Raw genomic sequence first — 17,233 nt, forward strand, 5'->3', positions numbered from 1 at the left:
TTCATCTTTTTCACCATCAAGTCTCACTTTTTCACCGTTAAATCTTTGGATTTGAGCCGTTCTAAGGTGATGTCATCATGGAGTTCTTAGGAACAATGAAGTGTGACCTCATCTCGTTAAGAACAGTCTAGATCTGATAGATTCCACGGTGTATAAACACTAATCTCACCTAAATCTAAGCCGAATCTAAGTTTTCTAAGCTTTTCTTCAAACTTCCTTAACTTTTCACTCGAAACCGGTAGCAACAGAGCTCGTACAGACCTTCTACTCTGCCTATAGTGAAGTGTCGGTTTGAGAACTGGTTCCTATCAACGAGATGACCGGCTTATCGTGTTAAACAAGAATGACCGTCGAGAATAGTTAACTGGTCGGACAGGGTGATTCCTATCCGATCCAATGACTTGGACTCGGTGGAGTTTCCATTGTTTAGCTCGTAGTCATACCGTCTCGATCAAATCGCAGAACCCTTAACAAAATAAACAAGTTGTGAAACGGTCAGGTTGCGGGACGGATTACCGTCCGATCGGACTGCCACGCGATCGACCCGCAATCCGATTAGATTGCACTTGGTATCAAGACTTAAACAATTTTCAAACATTCAAAGATCTGAACGACGAACGGATTGCCGTCCGATCGGATTGCCGTCCGAACGAACGACCATCCGATCGTCTGACTTTTGGATCCTCAACACTTAAACATTTTACAAATCCTCATCGCACATCAGTTCCAACGGATTTTCACCCGATCGGATTACCACCCGATCGAGTAACAAACTGTTGTGGACTTATTCTCACTAAAGTGTCCTACCAATCGGATTGTCGCCCGATCGGGCCGCTGTTCGATCAACCGACCTGAAAGGTAGAGATACTTCTTTGTTTTCAAATGCTACAACGAAAACTTCAAAAGGCAAACCATCATACACAAACACATCCATACCAAACGAGGTTACAATCCAATCGAATGGGCATCTGATCGGATGACCATCCGAACGGATTACCACCCAATCGACTGGCCATCCGATCGGATTGCCATCCGATTGGATTACCTTCCAACACTTGGTACACTGCCCCGATTAACGCACAGTTCGACGCTTAGGCTATCAATCTGTAATCAGGCTAATCTCAGACGCGCTCCCTTCAATCCAACCAAGCTGTGTTTACTTGCTGAACACCGACTGTGAGTATACTCGAACCCCTTTTTATCGCATTTTGGGTGTAAAATACGTTTCTATTAAATCGAAGTTATCAAAACGAATTAATCAATCAAACTGTTTTTCACTTGCGAATGGCTGTTATGCATATTTACACGTGATGCTAGTTACATATGTGTTAGGACTTATACTCGCGAGGTCCCGCCTTAACTAGTATAGTACTATAGCACCTGACGGGATCTAGTTAGGATGAATTGCAATCGCAATCGCAGCTCGAGTGACTTAGCTGGTAGTATCTGTCTTGTATGCATGTATGTTGAGGTATCTCGTTTATGTATTTGGTAATTCGCAACACTTTTTATCTATTTCTTGCTATACTATCAAAACTTGTATACTCGCTAATACTTTTGTATTGATGTTGTTTTAACATATGTTGCAGGTTTAGTCGCAGTCTACATTAAATCAAGCTAGGAAGTCTAGAAACTCCCCTAAATTCTATGTTGTCGGATTTGTATTGTTCGAGAGGACAAGAAATCTGTGATAACTTATGTGAATGTATTGTTATTAGTATGGGATAATGAATGCATTAAATACTGTCGCAATATAGTTGTCATGGATTCTCTTGAGCAATCTGATTTGCCTAGTGCCGCGCCCCGATGATTCCGCCATCGGTTAGGGTGTGACAGAACTGCTCCGGGAGGTCTCGCGGAACCCATATGAGACTTCCACGGGTTTTAAACCGCTCGCCGAGGATGTCGAGCCTCTTAATCAGCTTCATCCCCCACAACGTCTGAAAACCCATCCGCGTGAACACTATGGGCGGCAGTAACTGTGGATCCAACTCCAGTAAATGGCCTAATGAACGGGCAATGACGGTCACGTACGCGCCGCCATAAAAATTTCGTGCTCCTGCAAGTGATGGGCGGAGGCGAAGTACTGGGCTAGACCGTCTGCAAGTGTGCACGACCTCCTATACAACAAACAATAAAAGAAAACGATGTCGTTGCTCGTATACCACTCACGGTTGTGGCCACGAGCTGTAATAGAAGTAGAGAGCATCCTATGTAGATGCTTACAGATAGTGTTATCGAAATACAGAAATTAATAAATAATAATAATAATAATAATCACAATAATTACTGTAATAAATGTACGTACCTGTACAATGGGTCATCAACATGTGAAATCCTCCCCTTCGCCTTGTCGTGCTCCTAGGTACTTGCCCCCGCAACCACCTGCCAAAACCCTAAAAGAGTGGGTCTATCAACCACTACTAGCCCCTGTATATAAACGTCCGTAGCGATCTCCTCCTACAAGTATAAACCGCTATGAACTGCAAACTCAGCTAGCATCATCGAATGCCAAACACCAGCAAGCCTGAAAGAAACCTAAGGCGGAAGGGGAGGAGCATGTGACTGTGCAGGCGGCTGGTCAGCCCGAGGAGGGTGAAATGTGAATGTCGATAAAAACTCGACCAACAGCTCTGTGTAGCTTGCCATGTGCGCTAACTTAAAAATACAATGCCACAGCGAATCCACATGAATGAAATAAGAGAGTTTAGGCGTTTCAACAATAGCCTCCAGTGCATCCTAGTTGACCGCGTCATGCGATCCAACATGCATCCTCCTAAGCTTCCCACAAAAACGGGCGACGTTGGTGCCGAGAGTAAACTCCAGGTATGGGTGACCGTGCCCACAGATCCGCCGGCGGTGGCGGAGCCCGCCGCGGACCCTGCGGATGCGCGACCTACTGGATCTGAATCTCAACCTCATCCATAATCAATCGGCAAAAAAATACCATATACGTAGAATAGTACTAAAAATAATAATAATTATAATAATAATAATAATAAATTTAATAATACTAACAATTAATAATAATATTAATTATAAAAATACTAATAACAATAATAATATCAATTTTAACAATAATAACAAGTAATAATAATAACATTAATAATAACAACAATAATATTAAGAAAAACCGTTATCATCTCGTATCTCTTTCTTTTTAGAACTCGTTGAACGGCTTTGGCCCGCTTTGGGTTTTTGAGACCTTATAACCGACTGTTGAGAGGCCTGTGATGGAACGTGAGAGCTGTGATGGGGGGCATCGTATTTACTTTTCCGGGAACCTTCAAAGCACGTGTATGTATAACCGAAAGAGCTTCTCCTCAATTCTTCGTCTATACGAGCGGCCTCGTCCAACCTTTATTGTACTTGCTTTTTTGTTGGTCGGCCACGCATATTTTGTTGGACAACTGGTGGTTTCTTGGTAGATTTGGTTGGAGTGAACACCGCTTTAATCTTCGATAACAAGTTTTTTTTTTAGCAGGGTGGTGCGACTCTAATTGTTATCTAACAATATTGAGCTTTTCGACCACGTCAATGTCATCATTTATCAATTTACATGGTTGAAAGTTAAGCTTCTGCTAGAAGACATCTATGTCTTCGAGTTGAATCGGACGCTCGACGCGGTTAAAACAATGCAATGTTTAAGCCACATGATTAACGGACATATATCACACAAGTTTTGTATGTTTAACAATTATTACCTGCACGTAGGTACTTTTTCAGCCTACAAGCACACGACAACCCACAGCTGTACCACATCAAGCAACCACATGGCGTATGAAAGCGCTACAAGATGTCTAGTTTCCTAAGTAGCTCTCCACTCAACAAGTTAAGTGTTGTATGGGAAACTTTTCGACGTAGGTGGTCAAACAACGGGTTTCTGTGGTAGTTCATTCTTTTTTCGATGCATGCTCGAAAACTCCTACTTATTTCATTGTATTGTGTTTCAACTATATCCTGGAAATAACCAATTATACAGTCCAGCGAGCTCCTATCTTGGACGTAAAGACGAACATTTCCTTATAATCTTTCAGCCAGTTATCATACACATACTTGAACACCCCTAAAAAGTAAAAATAATTTACTAAATGTACATATGTGAGTCATATGTCATTAAAAAACTTACTTGAACATTTTCACTCCACAAGTCGCTTTTGCAGGTTGCGCAAGTGGTACTCGTATATGGGTACTGATGGAGACTCACACAATGACCCTGAGAATGATAGAAATTTTTACCAATCTTCTTCTATGAAGGTGCTCTTGCAGTGCTTACAAATATTCTGTTGTATGTGAAACCTACAAAGATACCTGGAGGCGTTTGGGATACTTTAGCACACGTGCTCATTAGGGCCAGGTCTCCATCCATTACAATCACACATGGCTCCATACGTTCATCCAACATTGACTTGATCCTCTCAAGCACCCATACCAAGTTATCACTCCGTTCTTTACAGATAACGGCATGCGCGATATAAAACGAATGGTTGGTAGGCGTCATACCAACAATCTGGACAAATGGCATGTTGTATATGTTTGTCTTGTACGTCGAATCGATCAGCAAGACGGCGGGAATGCACGCCACATATCACTCGAGTAGGGATGAACAAACAAGATCTCTGTTACAACCTTTGTTCCGGGTTTCTCCCATGTCTCGTAAATAAATTCGTTTTTATCAGGGTGTTTTCTAGTGACTGCATGGGAGTTAATCAGTCTCTTTGTTCGGTTATAATCTTCTGTACAACGGTTTGAACATCTTTCTGAGCATGAAACATGCCGGGGTCCTGCTTCCTTATCGTTTGAAAAATTTTGCGCGGCTCCATTTTGAGTTGTCAACTGCTCGATCAGTCTGTATTCTTTTGGAGTAAACCTTCGCATAAATGCGCGGGCCGACAGGTCTTCACAAAGTCCGTGGTTATGTTCAGTGTTTCCCCCTTTTATCTCCCAGATTTCATACGGATGGTCTCGCACCGCCAGCAGGTAAAACGGTCCGATGTTTTTCCTTCCGGCTTTTCTAATTGTTGTTGTAGTATGGTGCTCACCACCACGGTCACATTCAAGCCATACCCTCCCGGTCCTTCCCCCAGTTTTCTTTGATCGACGGGTACAATAACGAAACCATCCGCGTTTGCCATTTCTTGTTCCCATTTCTTTCGTTTATCTAGTGAGTTGAAAACCTGTAACATCGACAGGGTTAGGTTAGATTTTATATTTATTAATCAGTCTAATGTAACTAAATAAATTTGATACCTGCTTTGTGAAGTACAGATGGCCCGGGATGGGGGTGCCTCACCACCATATCCACCATATCCTCCAACAACTAGATAGTTTTATTGAACGTAAGGATTGCTCGGGGAAATGAATTGCTGATGACCACTATCTCCTTCGTATCCATCAAGATAGTGTTGTTGGATGTAAGAATATTCACATCCGTATCCATAATCTGGATATCCTTGTTGCGCCAGATAACATGGTTCATCAGCATGGTATGAGTTATCTACAGGGGATGTTTCATCAACAGGGCGATGCATGTTCAAATATAGAAATGGTCTGTTTTGTTTTCCTTGTACACTAGACATAACCTCCTCTTGCTTGTTAGAATAGGAACACCAGTCTCCTCCAAAAAAAAACGGTATCATCGTTAGTAAATAATTAAAACAAGGAGTAATTAAAACAGTTAAGCTAATAACTGTTACCGGAACGGTTTCGGGTACCCATGACTAGCCAGAATACAGCCTAAAGGCATAGTTGGCATCTCAATATGATGACATTTCAGCACCTCAAAAGTGATAAAAGAAGAAGGCAAAAAAAAAAAGCTCGGTGCAAAGAAGCAGAACGATGGATGGTTGAAGACATGGTTGTAAAAGTCCCGCCTAGGCTCCGAGTACCCCCCGAGTACTCGCTACAAGGTAGGCTGCCGAGGCACGAGTACTATTCCCCCAGGCCAATTACTCCCCGAGTAATCTCCGCCTAACCCGAGTACTTCCCAAGTACTCCCGAAGCCAAGAAGGGAGCCCCTAGCGACTTTTGCAACCATGGTTGAAGATAGTCAACTCAGTCCTCAAGACGTCCTGTCTAGGCCTAGACGAGGCGTCTTCCTATATCGTATTGCTCCCTCGTCTAGACCTAGACGCCCCGTCTGATGTGATTGATTTGACCTTGTACGAGGTTCAGTGTCTGGTCGGAGACAAAAACCCTAGGCTCCCCGTCTAGGCCTAGACGAGGCGTCTTAAAGACCCTAGACGCCTCGTCTAGGCCTATACGAGGCATCTTAAAGGGTGTAGAAATAGAGATTAAGGTGTGTGAATAGCACACCCTATAAAAAATATTGGATTTTTTATTTGATCGCATAGGTATTAAAGTAGAAGAGGTTCATCTACATCGAGTTAAACATTGAGATTTTTGTGGTGAAAAGGAAGCAACAAGAAATATGACGTGCCAGATGTTTGAAAGACGGCATTGTGTTTAATGACTTGGTAATGCTAGCTACCATTGCATCTCATCTGAAAGAGCCTCAGATTAAGGAATAACATGCAAAGGAAGTGCTTGTATTTTTGGCATACCACTAGCTAAGATTGGGTCTATAGCTACAAAATCAGTGACTCGTGTTAATAAGCGGGTCAAAATCAGTGCTTGTATTTCGAGTTAAGTTTTATATCAATCAACTCGTATCCTCGTTCTGAGCAAAAGCCTTAAAACATCGGTTTGTAATTCGGAAAAAACTTAACTCCGTTAACCTATTTTAACGGTGGACTATTTTACAGAAAAATTAACCGGTTCGAATTATTGTCAGACATTAACTGACTTGTTATTATTATCGGCCAAATTGAGTTAGATGAGATTATTTATTTCCAATTTGCCATCCTTTAGTTGCCCTTTATTTAATGTAACACATGCTGATACATATAACAAAATGCATGTAAAATACCATTCAAACAAACCACATACAAAGAAATTTTACAAAATAAATTAAACCAAACTCGAAATGGAAAGAGGTATAAACACATTGGGTGCCATACGCTCAATCACATCAAATTCCTTATCGTTGAGATGCATGCAAACAACCCAATCCTCGTTTCCAGTTGCACTCGGCATGGTGATAATGTATCCGGTTCGACTACTCCAAGGGACGTGATACGAACCAAACTCAGGCTTGCCCCATCCAAAGTCCATATCGTTGATCGGTAAACTACTTCCGGATGTGATCACCACATCCCTGCCTTCTGATTTCTCATGTCCAAAATATATCCTAGGAACTGCCTGTGCTGGTCGATGCAACTCGATCCAATCAATCAGACCCCTAAAATGTTCTTCATTTGTTGTCTCGGACACAAACCCATGAACCCGGTTTGCAACTTCATGAAGTGCCATTGCCTTGAGATCACTATTTGCAGCCACACCATATGGGACAGAAAGTACATTTCCATAGTGGTTTTCAAACGATGATGAACTTTTCTCATTAACTTCTGTTAAAAAACGCCGTCCGTTGACGACAATGCCCATTCTAGATATGCTGCTCCCAACATCATTGCCTCCATCTGCTAATAGTTTCCACACATATGCAGTGAATGACAAGAATTTGCTTCTTTTTGTTTCTTTTGTGCTTGCTTCAGATTGTATACGTTCGATTGATTCTGCACGAATGTGGTACATGCGACTTCCCAAGGGTTCCTCAAAGGATGATGGAGGAGGGAGTGAAGTGATCATGGGGACGTATAGATTGTCAAGGGATGTTTCATAATGAGGAGGGTGTCGTGGGTTCAAAATTGAGGGCCGAAATGATGGGAGGTTGGACATTTTTTCCAAGCGTGCATGCTTAGCCCATGCAACTAAGAACATGCTCATTGAGTAGGCATCACTTAGTTGATGGTTAAATGCACAAGATATGATCATTGATCCGCATTTCAACTCTGTTACCTGTTTCATTAAAACATGAGTTACTGATTTTGGTAATTGCATTCATGTGTTTTATATATTCATAAAATATAACTCTTAAGAGATGACCATTGTCGTAGAATTTGTCTAGAGCATGTAAATAAAACTACAGTACCATTTTGTTTCTAGTATCATCTAAGGGGAATGGGGGTGGTCACTAGTGATAGAATTCTATCACTCACAATATCCAATCAACTTCTGCCATGTCATCATCCACTATTCTATCACTTACAAGCATTTTGTAGTGACGGTGGTCATCACTAATGATAGAATTCCATCACTCACAAATTTTTTAATTTTTTTTTTAAATTAGAAATTAACAATAAAACACTAAAATTATAAATTTCATTAAAATTAAAACATACTAGTTCAATTTAACATACTAGAAGTATTTTAGGCTACAATTTAAAAAAAAATTACTAAAAAAACTCTACTACTCGTCCGATTCATGAAACTCCGAACCTAAAGAACCTACTAGTTCGATTAAATCGTATCTCAACCGAAATACACATTGATGTCGTTGTTTGAACCTGGAACACCGAAATACGAATGGCAAATCCATAAATCATTCGACACCACCGCTTCTAGTATGATGGTTGGTCTACCATCTTCTTCTTTGGGCGGGACGAACTAGTATCAAGTTCGTTATACACCGACACAAAATATTTTAGCGCATTGTCAGAAGACGACTCGGTATCGCTATCGCTAGACATCGGAAACGTTGAATCCGTAGGGAACTCCATTTGAGAAAGATGTAGATTGTGTTAAATGTGTTTATGTTTTGGTGTGTGTGAAATGGTTAAAAATGGGGATATATATAGATAAAAGGTTTAAAGATTTTTTTTAATAAGTTTAACGTTAGAAAAAGGCATCGAACAACGGTCAAAAAGGCATCAACCAACGTTCGAATTCATCAAGTTCAACGCATGATTCCTTCCACGCGATGATATTATCATGTGTGATAATAAAGGTGGCGGCGGTGTGCGTTTTGTTTTCAACGCGTGGTGGGTGGCCATCACGGACCACCCCCACTCTCCTAAGACATTTACGTTAAACTTTTTTTATGGAGTTCTCATTTATCTGTTTTATGAAATATTTTTTGAGTAGCATATTTAAAAGTAATAATGAGTTGGTAAAACAAAATATAATGGATTGATTGAATGTTTGAATAAATGAATGGAAAAAAATAAAAACTTCAAATTCTTTTATGTCGTATTTTCTGTTGATCAAGTATTACGATGTCCATATGACCATAAATTCGTTGTTTAGTGTTTGCTCTCTAACTTTCATAGTGCACAAAAACAAAAGTACAAAAAAAAGAGTCTAATTGGAAACTACATACTACTAGGTTAATTATCACTTTTTTGTTCCAAAAAGTTATCGTATTTTAATGCTGTTAATTACGTAATTGTTCAATCTTTAAAAATTAAAAAACAATAACCATATCGGAGATCCTTTTTATTTTTACAATAACCATACTTAGTAAAATTTCACTCATAGTAAAGCAATTCGTAAGTTATATGGGAAGGTTATTTTATAAGGGTAGGCGGGGTGGAATGATTTTAGCACTGAGTGATGGAAAACAAAACACCACCGTCACTCATAAGTATCACTCATGGATTTTATCACTTGTTATATATATCACGCGTTATTCATATTGAGTGGTGAGTTTTTTTTTTTTTAAATAGAGATGGGTGTGTGGTGAGTGATGGGCATTTCTACAAAAAAAGGTTGTGAGTGATGGAATGATGGTTGATGACATGACGGAACTTGATTGGATGTTGTGAGTGATGGAATCTGTAAAAGTGAGGACCACCCCCTCCCCCCTAATAGTTTTTACGATTTTAAATGTTTTAAACCTTGTTATTCGACTCAGACTTACCTGAACTGATAACAAACCGCGATTTATTTGGGGAACCAGCTTTCCACTAACGGAATGATCAGGATGATAAAAATCCAAGTCTTTGAGCTCCACATCTGCATGTGCATGAACAAACTCCACCCCACTGTTGTTACACACCACCTCCGGCTCTCCTTGGCTGTTTTGCACAATCTCACCAGCAAGCGGGTAATATGTCGATAGCACCCCTGCCAACGACTTCTTGATCGTGTCTACCACTGTTTCCGGGGACATGTTTGCATTTTTCTTTTTCTTGTAACAAAAGAAAACACCAGCTTCAATAGGTGGTAGAAGAAGGTCTAGGTTTGACATGGTGAGCCAGTGTTCATATGCTGCTGTTGCAGCTGCTGAAATGACCTCTCTGCCCTTCACAGTCACTTGAGAACTATAATGCTTGGAGTTTAGAGTTGACTGAAGTAAACTGTAAGAACCAATAGCATTTCTACTGTATGTGTTTCTGGATATATGACCATAGGAAGAAAAGATCGACCGCGGCTGTGGCGGCGTTGGTGGCTGAGGGTGGCGGCAAATGTGGTGAGGTTCAACAGAACTAGTTTGATGAACACATCTTCTATGTGACATATAAAGACCTTTAGATCTCCTTAGGTTTAGGAGTTGATAATATCTTCTCATGTTCATGATTGAAGTAAAGATATTATTTTTGAAAGAACTTGGATGAGGAACGGTGAGATTCCTAGGCAAGAAACCTAGTGCATTTATTGGGAAAGAAAGATGAAAATAATTGAGTTGATTCCATGTTAGAACTTGAATCGATACTTTTGATATAAAATATTTTTAAATATATATTTACACCAATAGAAAAATGGTTATTTGTTACGGAAATTTTCAACGCAAAAATATGCGTCACAAATTCCGACACCTTTGCAACGCGTTTTAAAAGAAAATCCCCCAAGTTTTATAAACAAAAGTGTGACACAATAGTAACAAAAACAAAAATAATCCTAATTGTGTTACAGTTTTGTTACAAATGTGGCTGGAATATTTTGTTATAATTATTAACTTAATTAATTTAGTATTTTATCAAATACAATTTTACTACTTTCTTCATGACATCCAAAAACACGTATACTCCCAAATTAAGTGCATGTCATCTCTTTTCTCCTTTTTGATCAACAAAGAGAACAATAGCTGCTCTTGATGAAGCCCTAGCCTCTGACCCCCAAAATCCCGAAATCCTCGAGGTATTCACCTTTCTTTTCTGAATTTCCAGATCTGATTCACCTTTCTCTCTAACCCTAGCTCAAATCACACTTCGATTTCATGAAATTGCGTTTGGATTTGAATCATTTGATACAGATCTGATTGCTTTCTTCCACCACTCGCAACCTCAGGTTTCATCTTCCAGATCTACTCTCTCTCCTTCACCATTTCTCCTTCAATCAACTCAGTAACACCTCCAACATGTCCCGCATATGCGTTTGCAACCCTTCAGCTTGTGACTTGGCAACCAACACCTTTAGAAAACCTAAACTTGCCTGCAGCAATAAGAAATTAGACTCTTGAAGAGAAAATAAAATTTATTTTTAAAAAACTTACTTTATTTATTAGGCACCCACACAACTAATGTTTAGCATGGACTTTTTCCTTGCTTGCTTATCTTCCATTCCGGCCCTATAATGTCTTTTATAGGTAATAAATATGAAAACCACCCAAAATTAGTATTTATTGAAAGAATATTAATAGTTTTTGTATATAGTATGATTTGATTATTAAGTAAGAAGGCAATAACTAGCGTTTGTGTAGGAAACATTTTACTTGATATATGCTTGCTATATTGAGTAGGTCTACATGATTTGCAGCTTTCTTTAAATTATTTCAGAATCCAAGTGTTTTAACCTCAATTATTCATTTATTGTGGTAGTTGATGATAGTTACAGGATATCTTATTCTCTTGGGCTTACAATAAGCAATAAGGACGTGACAGTTGACTTTAGTATTATAGTTTTGGTCGACCTAGATCTTTTATATAAGGGGAGGGGGTGGTTACTAGTGATAGAATTCTATCAATCACAAGCACCAATCAAGTTCCGCCATGTCATCAACCACTTTTTCCACTCACAACCTTTTTTATTGGGGTGGTCATCACTCACCACCACACCTAACAATTTCCCTCAAACCAACAACTACCCTCACAAAACAAAAGAATAACGCGTGATAAAAATAACCAAAAATCGATTCCGTGATAAAATAACGCGTTGAACTTTCTTGTAGGGGTGGAATAACGCGTTGAAGTTTGGCTTCTGTGATATTATCACGTACCGCCCCGTGGGCTCAAAGTATTATCCTTGTTTAGTTTAACAGAAGCCTTAAACATATTAAATTATGGATTCCTTTATTCTTTTTATTCTTAATTTGTAATTTCTTCTCATTTAAACTCTCCACTACATATGTATATATATATATATATATATATATAGGGGACCGCTAAAATGAGAACCACCTCCAGTTGTAAGAACTGAGAGAACCACTTTCTAGCCTTTAGATCAAGGAGATGGATGGATGAGATTTAAAGTAACTAAAATTAATATAAAATAGATTTTGTCTTATTATGTCTTTAATATTTTAATCCAAAAGGGTAGTATAGTAAAATTACACTATTTTGTCTTTATATATATATTATATTTAATTGTCTTTTCGTCTTATTCATTAATTATTTTATATTAAAAAAACAGAATTTTATGTTAAACAATATTTCAAAATTCAGATTTGTATAACAATTTTTTATTAAAATCATTTTTTTAATTCAGATTTTGTGATAATTTTTTATTAAAAGAATATTTTTATTAAAATCTCTTTTTAAATTAACATTTTTTTAACAAACCGATTTTTTTTGCGCGCCGGTTTTTGGCGTCCCGTTTTACCGTGACGTTTTTTACGTCCCGTTTTTTACGCGAATTTTATTTGTGCGCCGTTTTTTTGCGCGCCGTTTTTTATGCTCCGTCTCCGCCCAAATTTTTTTCGCCCCGTTTCGCCCCAATTTTTTTTACGCCCCATTTAGCCCCGTTTTTTTGCGCGCCGTTTTTACGCGCCGTTTTTTAACGCGCCGTTTTTTAAAGGCGTCGTTTTTCTCAATCGGCGTTTTTTTTAACGCGCCGTTTTTTTCAACGTTTTTTAACGCGACGTTTTTTCAAAGCGCCGTTTTTACACCCGGCTTTTTTCACGCCTCGTTTTTTGACGCACCGTTTTTACGCTCGGCTTTTTCACGCGTCGTTTTTTCAACGCGTCATTTTTTCAACGCGCCGTTTTTTTACGTTAACGTTATTTACGTTTTACGTGCCGGCTTTTTACGTTAACGTTTTTTTACGTTTTACGCGCCGGTTTTTTACGTTAACGTTTTTTTACGTTTTACACGCCGGTTTTCTACGTTAACGTTTTTTACGTTTTTACGTTTTACGCGCTGGTTTTTAAATGACATTTACGTAAAACTTTTTACGTTTTACTAAAAAAACTTTATGTTTTACGTTTTACCTAAAACTTTTTACGTCTTACGAAAATCTTTTTACGTTTTACGAAAAAAAATTACGTTTTACGTAAAACTTTTTTACGTTTTACGTAAAACTTTTTACGTTTTACTAAAAAAACTTTATGTTTTACGTTTTACGAAAAAAAATTACGTTTTACGAAAAACTTTTTACGTTTTACGTTTTACGTAAAACTTTTTACGGTTTACGGTTTACGTAAAACTTTTTACGTCTTACGAAAAAAAATTTACATTTTACGTAAAACTTTTTAAGTTTTACGTTTTACGTAAAACTTACGAAAAAATTTACGTAACACTTTTTACGCTTCACGTTTTTACGTTTTACGATAAAAAGTTTACGGTTTACGTTAACAAGTTTACGGTTTAACTTTTTTTTTACAAAACTGTTTTTACGCAAAACCGAACGCACCCAGGAAATCGCACACTCGGTGAAGCGTCTCAGATATATTGTTATCATCATCGACGCCTAAAATAAAAATTAAAAAAAAACCCAACAAACAAAAATCAAAAGAACGAGAGGATTCTTGAAAAAAAAACGAAGTTTTGGCTCAGATTTTCCGATAATCAGAGGCTGCAAGTGGGGTTGCAGGTTCAAAACCCCTACCCTCCGCCATCCTTGCCGCGCCATCGTCAGTTTTTTTTTTTTGCATCATCACAGCCGATTCAATAAGGCACCATTATTCAACCGATTTAAAACATTCAAAAGGAACCAGAACATCATTCAAACATATTCAAACCCAGATTTAAAACATATTCAAACCCAGATTCAAACATATTCAAAAGGGACCAGAACATCATTCAAACCCAAATTGAAACATATTCAAACCTAGAACATCAGTCAAACCCAGAACATATTCAAAAGGAACCAGAACATATTCAAACCCAGAACATATTCAAACATATTCAAACCCAGAACATATTCAAACCCAGAACATATCCAACCCCCCCCCCCCATCAACACTGCCGTCGGCCATCAAAAACACCACCGTCACCATCAACACCCCTCCCCCCAACTGTCAACCACCACCTCCTGCAACCACAAGTCTAATCGGATAATCATTCAAACAGATCTGAAAAAGAAGAAGGTGAAGAAAAGAAACAAAATAAAATGGACTCACCCGAGTTGGATGCTGCTGAAACCACCGGAGCTCGTCTCTGGAAAATAAGTTACCGGAAACACAGATAACATCATCCCTGAATAATCAGTTACCGGAAAAGAGGGAGGAGGTGGTTGTAGGGTGAGGTTGTCGGTAAACGAGGAGAAGGAGGGTGGTGGTGTGTGACGGAGAAGTCGCCGGTGAACGGAAAGGAGGGAGCTCGGTGGGTTTTTGGTGGGTTTGTTGGAGGTTCTGGGCGCCGGTGTACCGGCTAACATCCGGCTCCGGTCGCCGGTGAGATCAAATTATGAGAGAGAGATGGTGGTGAAGCTTCTTTTACACAGATGGAAGGGATGGAGTTTTACACAGATGGAAAGGAGAGATAATAATGTTGAAGAGAGAGAATATGGAGAGATTATAAATATCTGGTATCATTAATGGAAGAGAGAGAGGGGGATTTGATGTTTTGGCTAAATGACTAATATAACCTTTCTGTTGGCACATTCTGATTGGTTGAATGTGGTTCTCACGGTTCTTACAACTAGGAGTGGTTCTTATTTTAGCGGCTCCCTATATATATATATATATATATAGGGGATCGCTAAAATGAAAACCACCTCTAGTTGTAAAAACCATGAGAACCACTTTATGGCCCTTAGATCAACTAAATGGATGGATGTGATTAAAAGAAATTAATATTAATATTAAAAGTTTTTTGCCTTATTATGTCTTTAATATTATAATACAAAAGGGTATTTAAGTAAAATAACTCTATTTTGTCTTTTTATATATATTAATTTTAAATTACCTTTTTTGTCCTATTCATTAATTACTTTTATTACTTTTATTTTTTAAACATAATTTCTTTATTAAAAACATTTTTAAATTCAGATTTTTTTAAAAGATTTTTATACTTTTTACAATTTAAGTTTTATGTTAAACTTTTTACGTTTTTTTGACGCGCCGTTTTTAACGCCGTTTTTTAAAGCGCCGTTTTCAAGCGTAGAGCGCCGTTTTAACGCTGTTTTTTAACGCCGTTTTTGACGCGCCGTTTTTAACGCCGTTTTGTTACGCGCCGTTTTTTTAAGGCGTCGTTTTTCTCAATCGGCGTTTTTTTTACACGCCGTTTGTAACGCGTCGTTTTTAACGCGCAGATTTTTAATGCGCCGTTTTTAACGCGCCGTTTTTTAACGCCGCTTTTTAATGCGCCGTTCTCAATCGGCGTTCTTGACGCGCCGTTTTTAACGCGCCGTTTTTTAACGCGCCGTTTTTTTAACGCGCCGTTTTTTTTAACGCGCCAAATTTTTTACACGCATTTTACACGCCGTTTTAACGCGCCGTTTTTCCGAAGTTTTTTAATGCGCCGTTTTCTTGAAGTTTTTTAACGCGCCGTTTTTCCGAAGTTTTTTAACGCGCCATTTTTTTACGCGTTTTTACGCGCCGTTTTTTCAAGCGTCGTTTTTTTTAAAACGCGCCGTTTCTCCACGTTTTTTAATGTGTCGTTTTTTACACGCCGTTTTAAACGCGCCGTTTTTTTCACTTTTTTTAACGCGCCCCTTGTTGTACATTTTTTACGTTTTGCGTTAAAAATTTAAATTTTTTACGTTTTACGTAAAAGTTTTTACGTTTTACGTAAAACTTTTTACGTTTTACGAAAAACTTTTTACATTTTACGTTAAAAATTTAAACTTTTTACGTTTTACGTAAAGGTTTTTACGTTTTACGTTAAAATTTTCACGTTTTACGTTAACTTTTTACGTTTTACGTTTTACGTAAAATTTTTTACGTTTTACGAAAAACTTACGAAAAAGTTTACGTAAAACTTACGAATAACTTACGAAAAAGTTTACGTAAAACTTACGAAAAACTTTTTAAATTTTACGTTTTACGTAAAACTTACGAAAAAATTTACGTAACACTTTTTACGCTTCACGTTTTTACGTTTTACGATAAAAAGTTTACGGTTTACGTTAACAAGTTTACGGTTTAATTTTTTTTTTTACAAAAACGTTTTTACGCAAAACCGAACGCAACAGAAAATCGCCCTTTTTTTACGTTATTTTGTTTTACGTTTTAACGCGCCGTTTTTTTACGTTTTACGTAAAACTTTTTTACGTTTTACGTAAAACTTTTTACGTTTTACGACTAACGTAAAACTTTTTACGTGTTGCGTAAACCTTTTAACGTTATACGAAAAACCTTTATGTTAACGGTTTTTACGTTAACGTTTTTTTCGTTTTAGTAAAAAAAAAATTACGTTTTTACGTTTACCTAAAACTTTTTACGTTTTACGTTAAAAAGTTTACGGTTGACGTAAAAAAGTTTACGGTTTAATTTTTTTTACAAAAACTTTTTTACGCAAAAACGAACGCACCCAGAAGTCGCAAACTCGGTGAAGCGTCTCAGATATATTGTTATCATCATCGACGCCTAGATTTAAAAAAAAAAAAAAACCCCAACAAACAAAAATCAAAAGAACGAGTGGATTCTAAAAAAAACGAAGTTTTGGCTCAGATTTTCCGATAATCAGAGGCTGCAAAAATGGGGTTGCAGGTTCAAAAACCTACCCTCCGCGTCCTTGCCGCGCCATTGTCAGTTTTTCTTTTTTACATCATCACTGCCGATTCAAATGAGGCCCCATATTCAACTGATTTAGACATTCAAAAAGGGCCAAGAACATCATTCAAACATATTTCAAACCCAGATTCAACATTCAAACAGATTCAACATTAAACCCAGATTCAACATGAAACCCAGATTCAACATCAAACCCATATTCAAACATCAAACCCATTTGAA

At 38.1% G+C, this 17,233-nt stretch overlaps 1 protein-coding gene and 1 long non-coding RNA gene across 2 annotated transcripts; both read right to left on the reverse strand.

Moving 5' to 3' along the window:
• Positions 1-6,906: 6,906 nt before the first annotated feature.
• On the reverse strand, positions 6,907-10,564 carry LOC110877562 (shikimate O-hydroxycinnamoyltransferase). Its single transcript, XM_022125717.2, has 2 exons — positions 9,818-10,564; positions 6,907-7,917 (listed from the first exon to the last, which is right to left on the reverse strand). The coding sequence occupies exons 1-2, from the start codon at positions 10,472-10,474 to the stop codon at positions 6,970-6,972; spliced, it is 1,605 nt and encodes a 534-aa protein (XP_021981409.1). The 5' UTR covers positions 10,475-10,564; the 3' UTR covers positions 6,907-6,969.
• Positions 10,565-10,727: 163 nt separating this feature from the next.
• On the reverse strand, positions 10,728-11,561 carry LOC118481886. Its single transcript, XR_004866233.1, has 2 exons — positions 11,393-11,561; positions 10,728-11,331 (listed from the first exon to the last, which is right to left on the reverse strand). It is a non-coding gene; the product is annotated as an uncharacterized LOC118481886 (long non-coding RNA).
• Between the last annotated feature and the right edge of the window lie 5,672 nt (positions 11,562-17,233).

The sequence above is a fragment of the Helianthus annuus genome, chromosome 9, assembly GCF_002127325.2.
Source record: "Helianthus annuus cultivar XRQ/B chromosome 9, HanXRQr2.0-SUNRISE, whole genome shotgun sequence".
Taxonomy (NCBI): domain Eukaryota; kingdom Viridiplantae; phylum Streptophyta; class Magnoliopsida; order Asterales; family Asteraceae; genus Helianthus; species Helianthus annuus.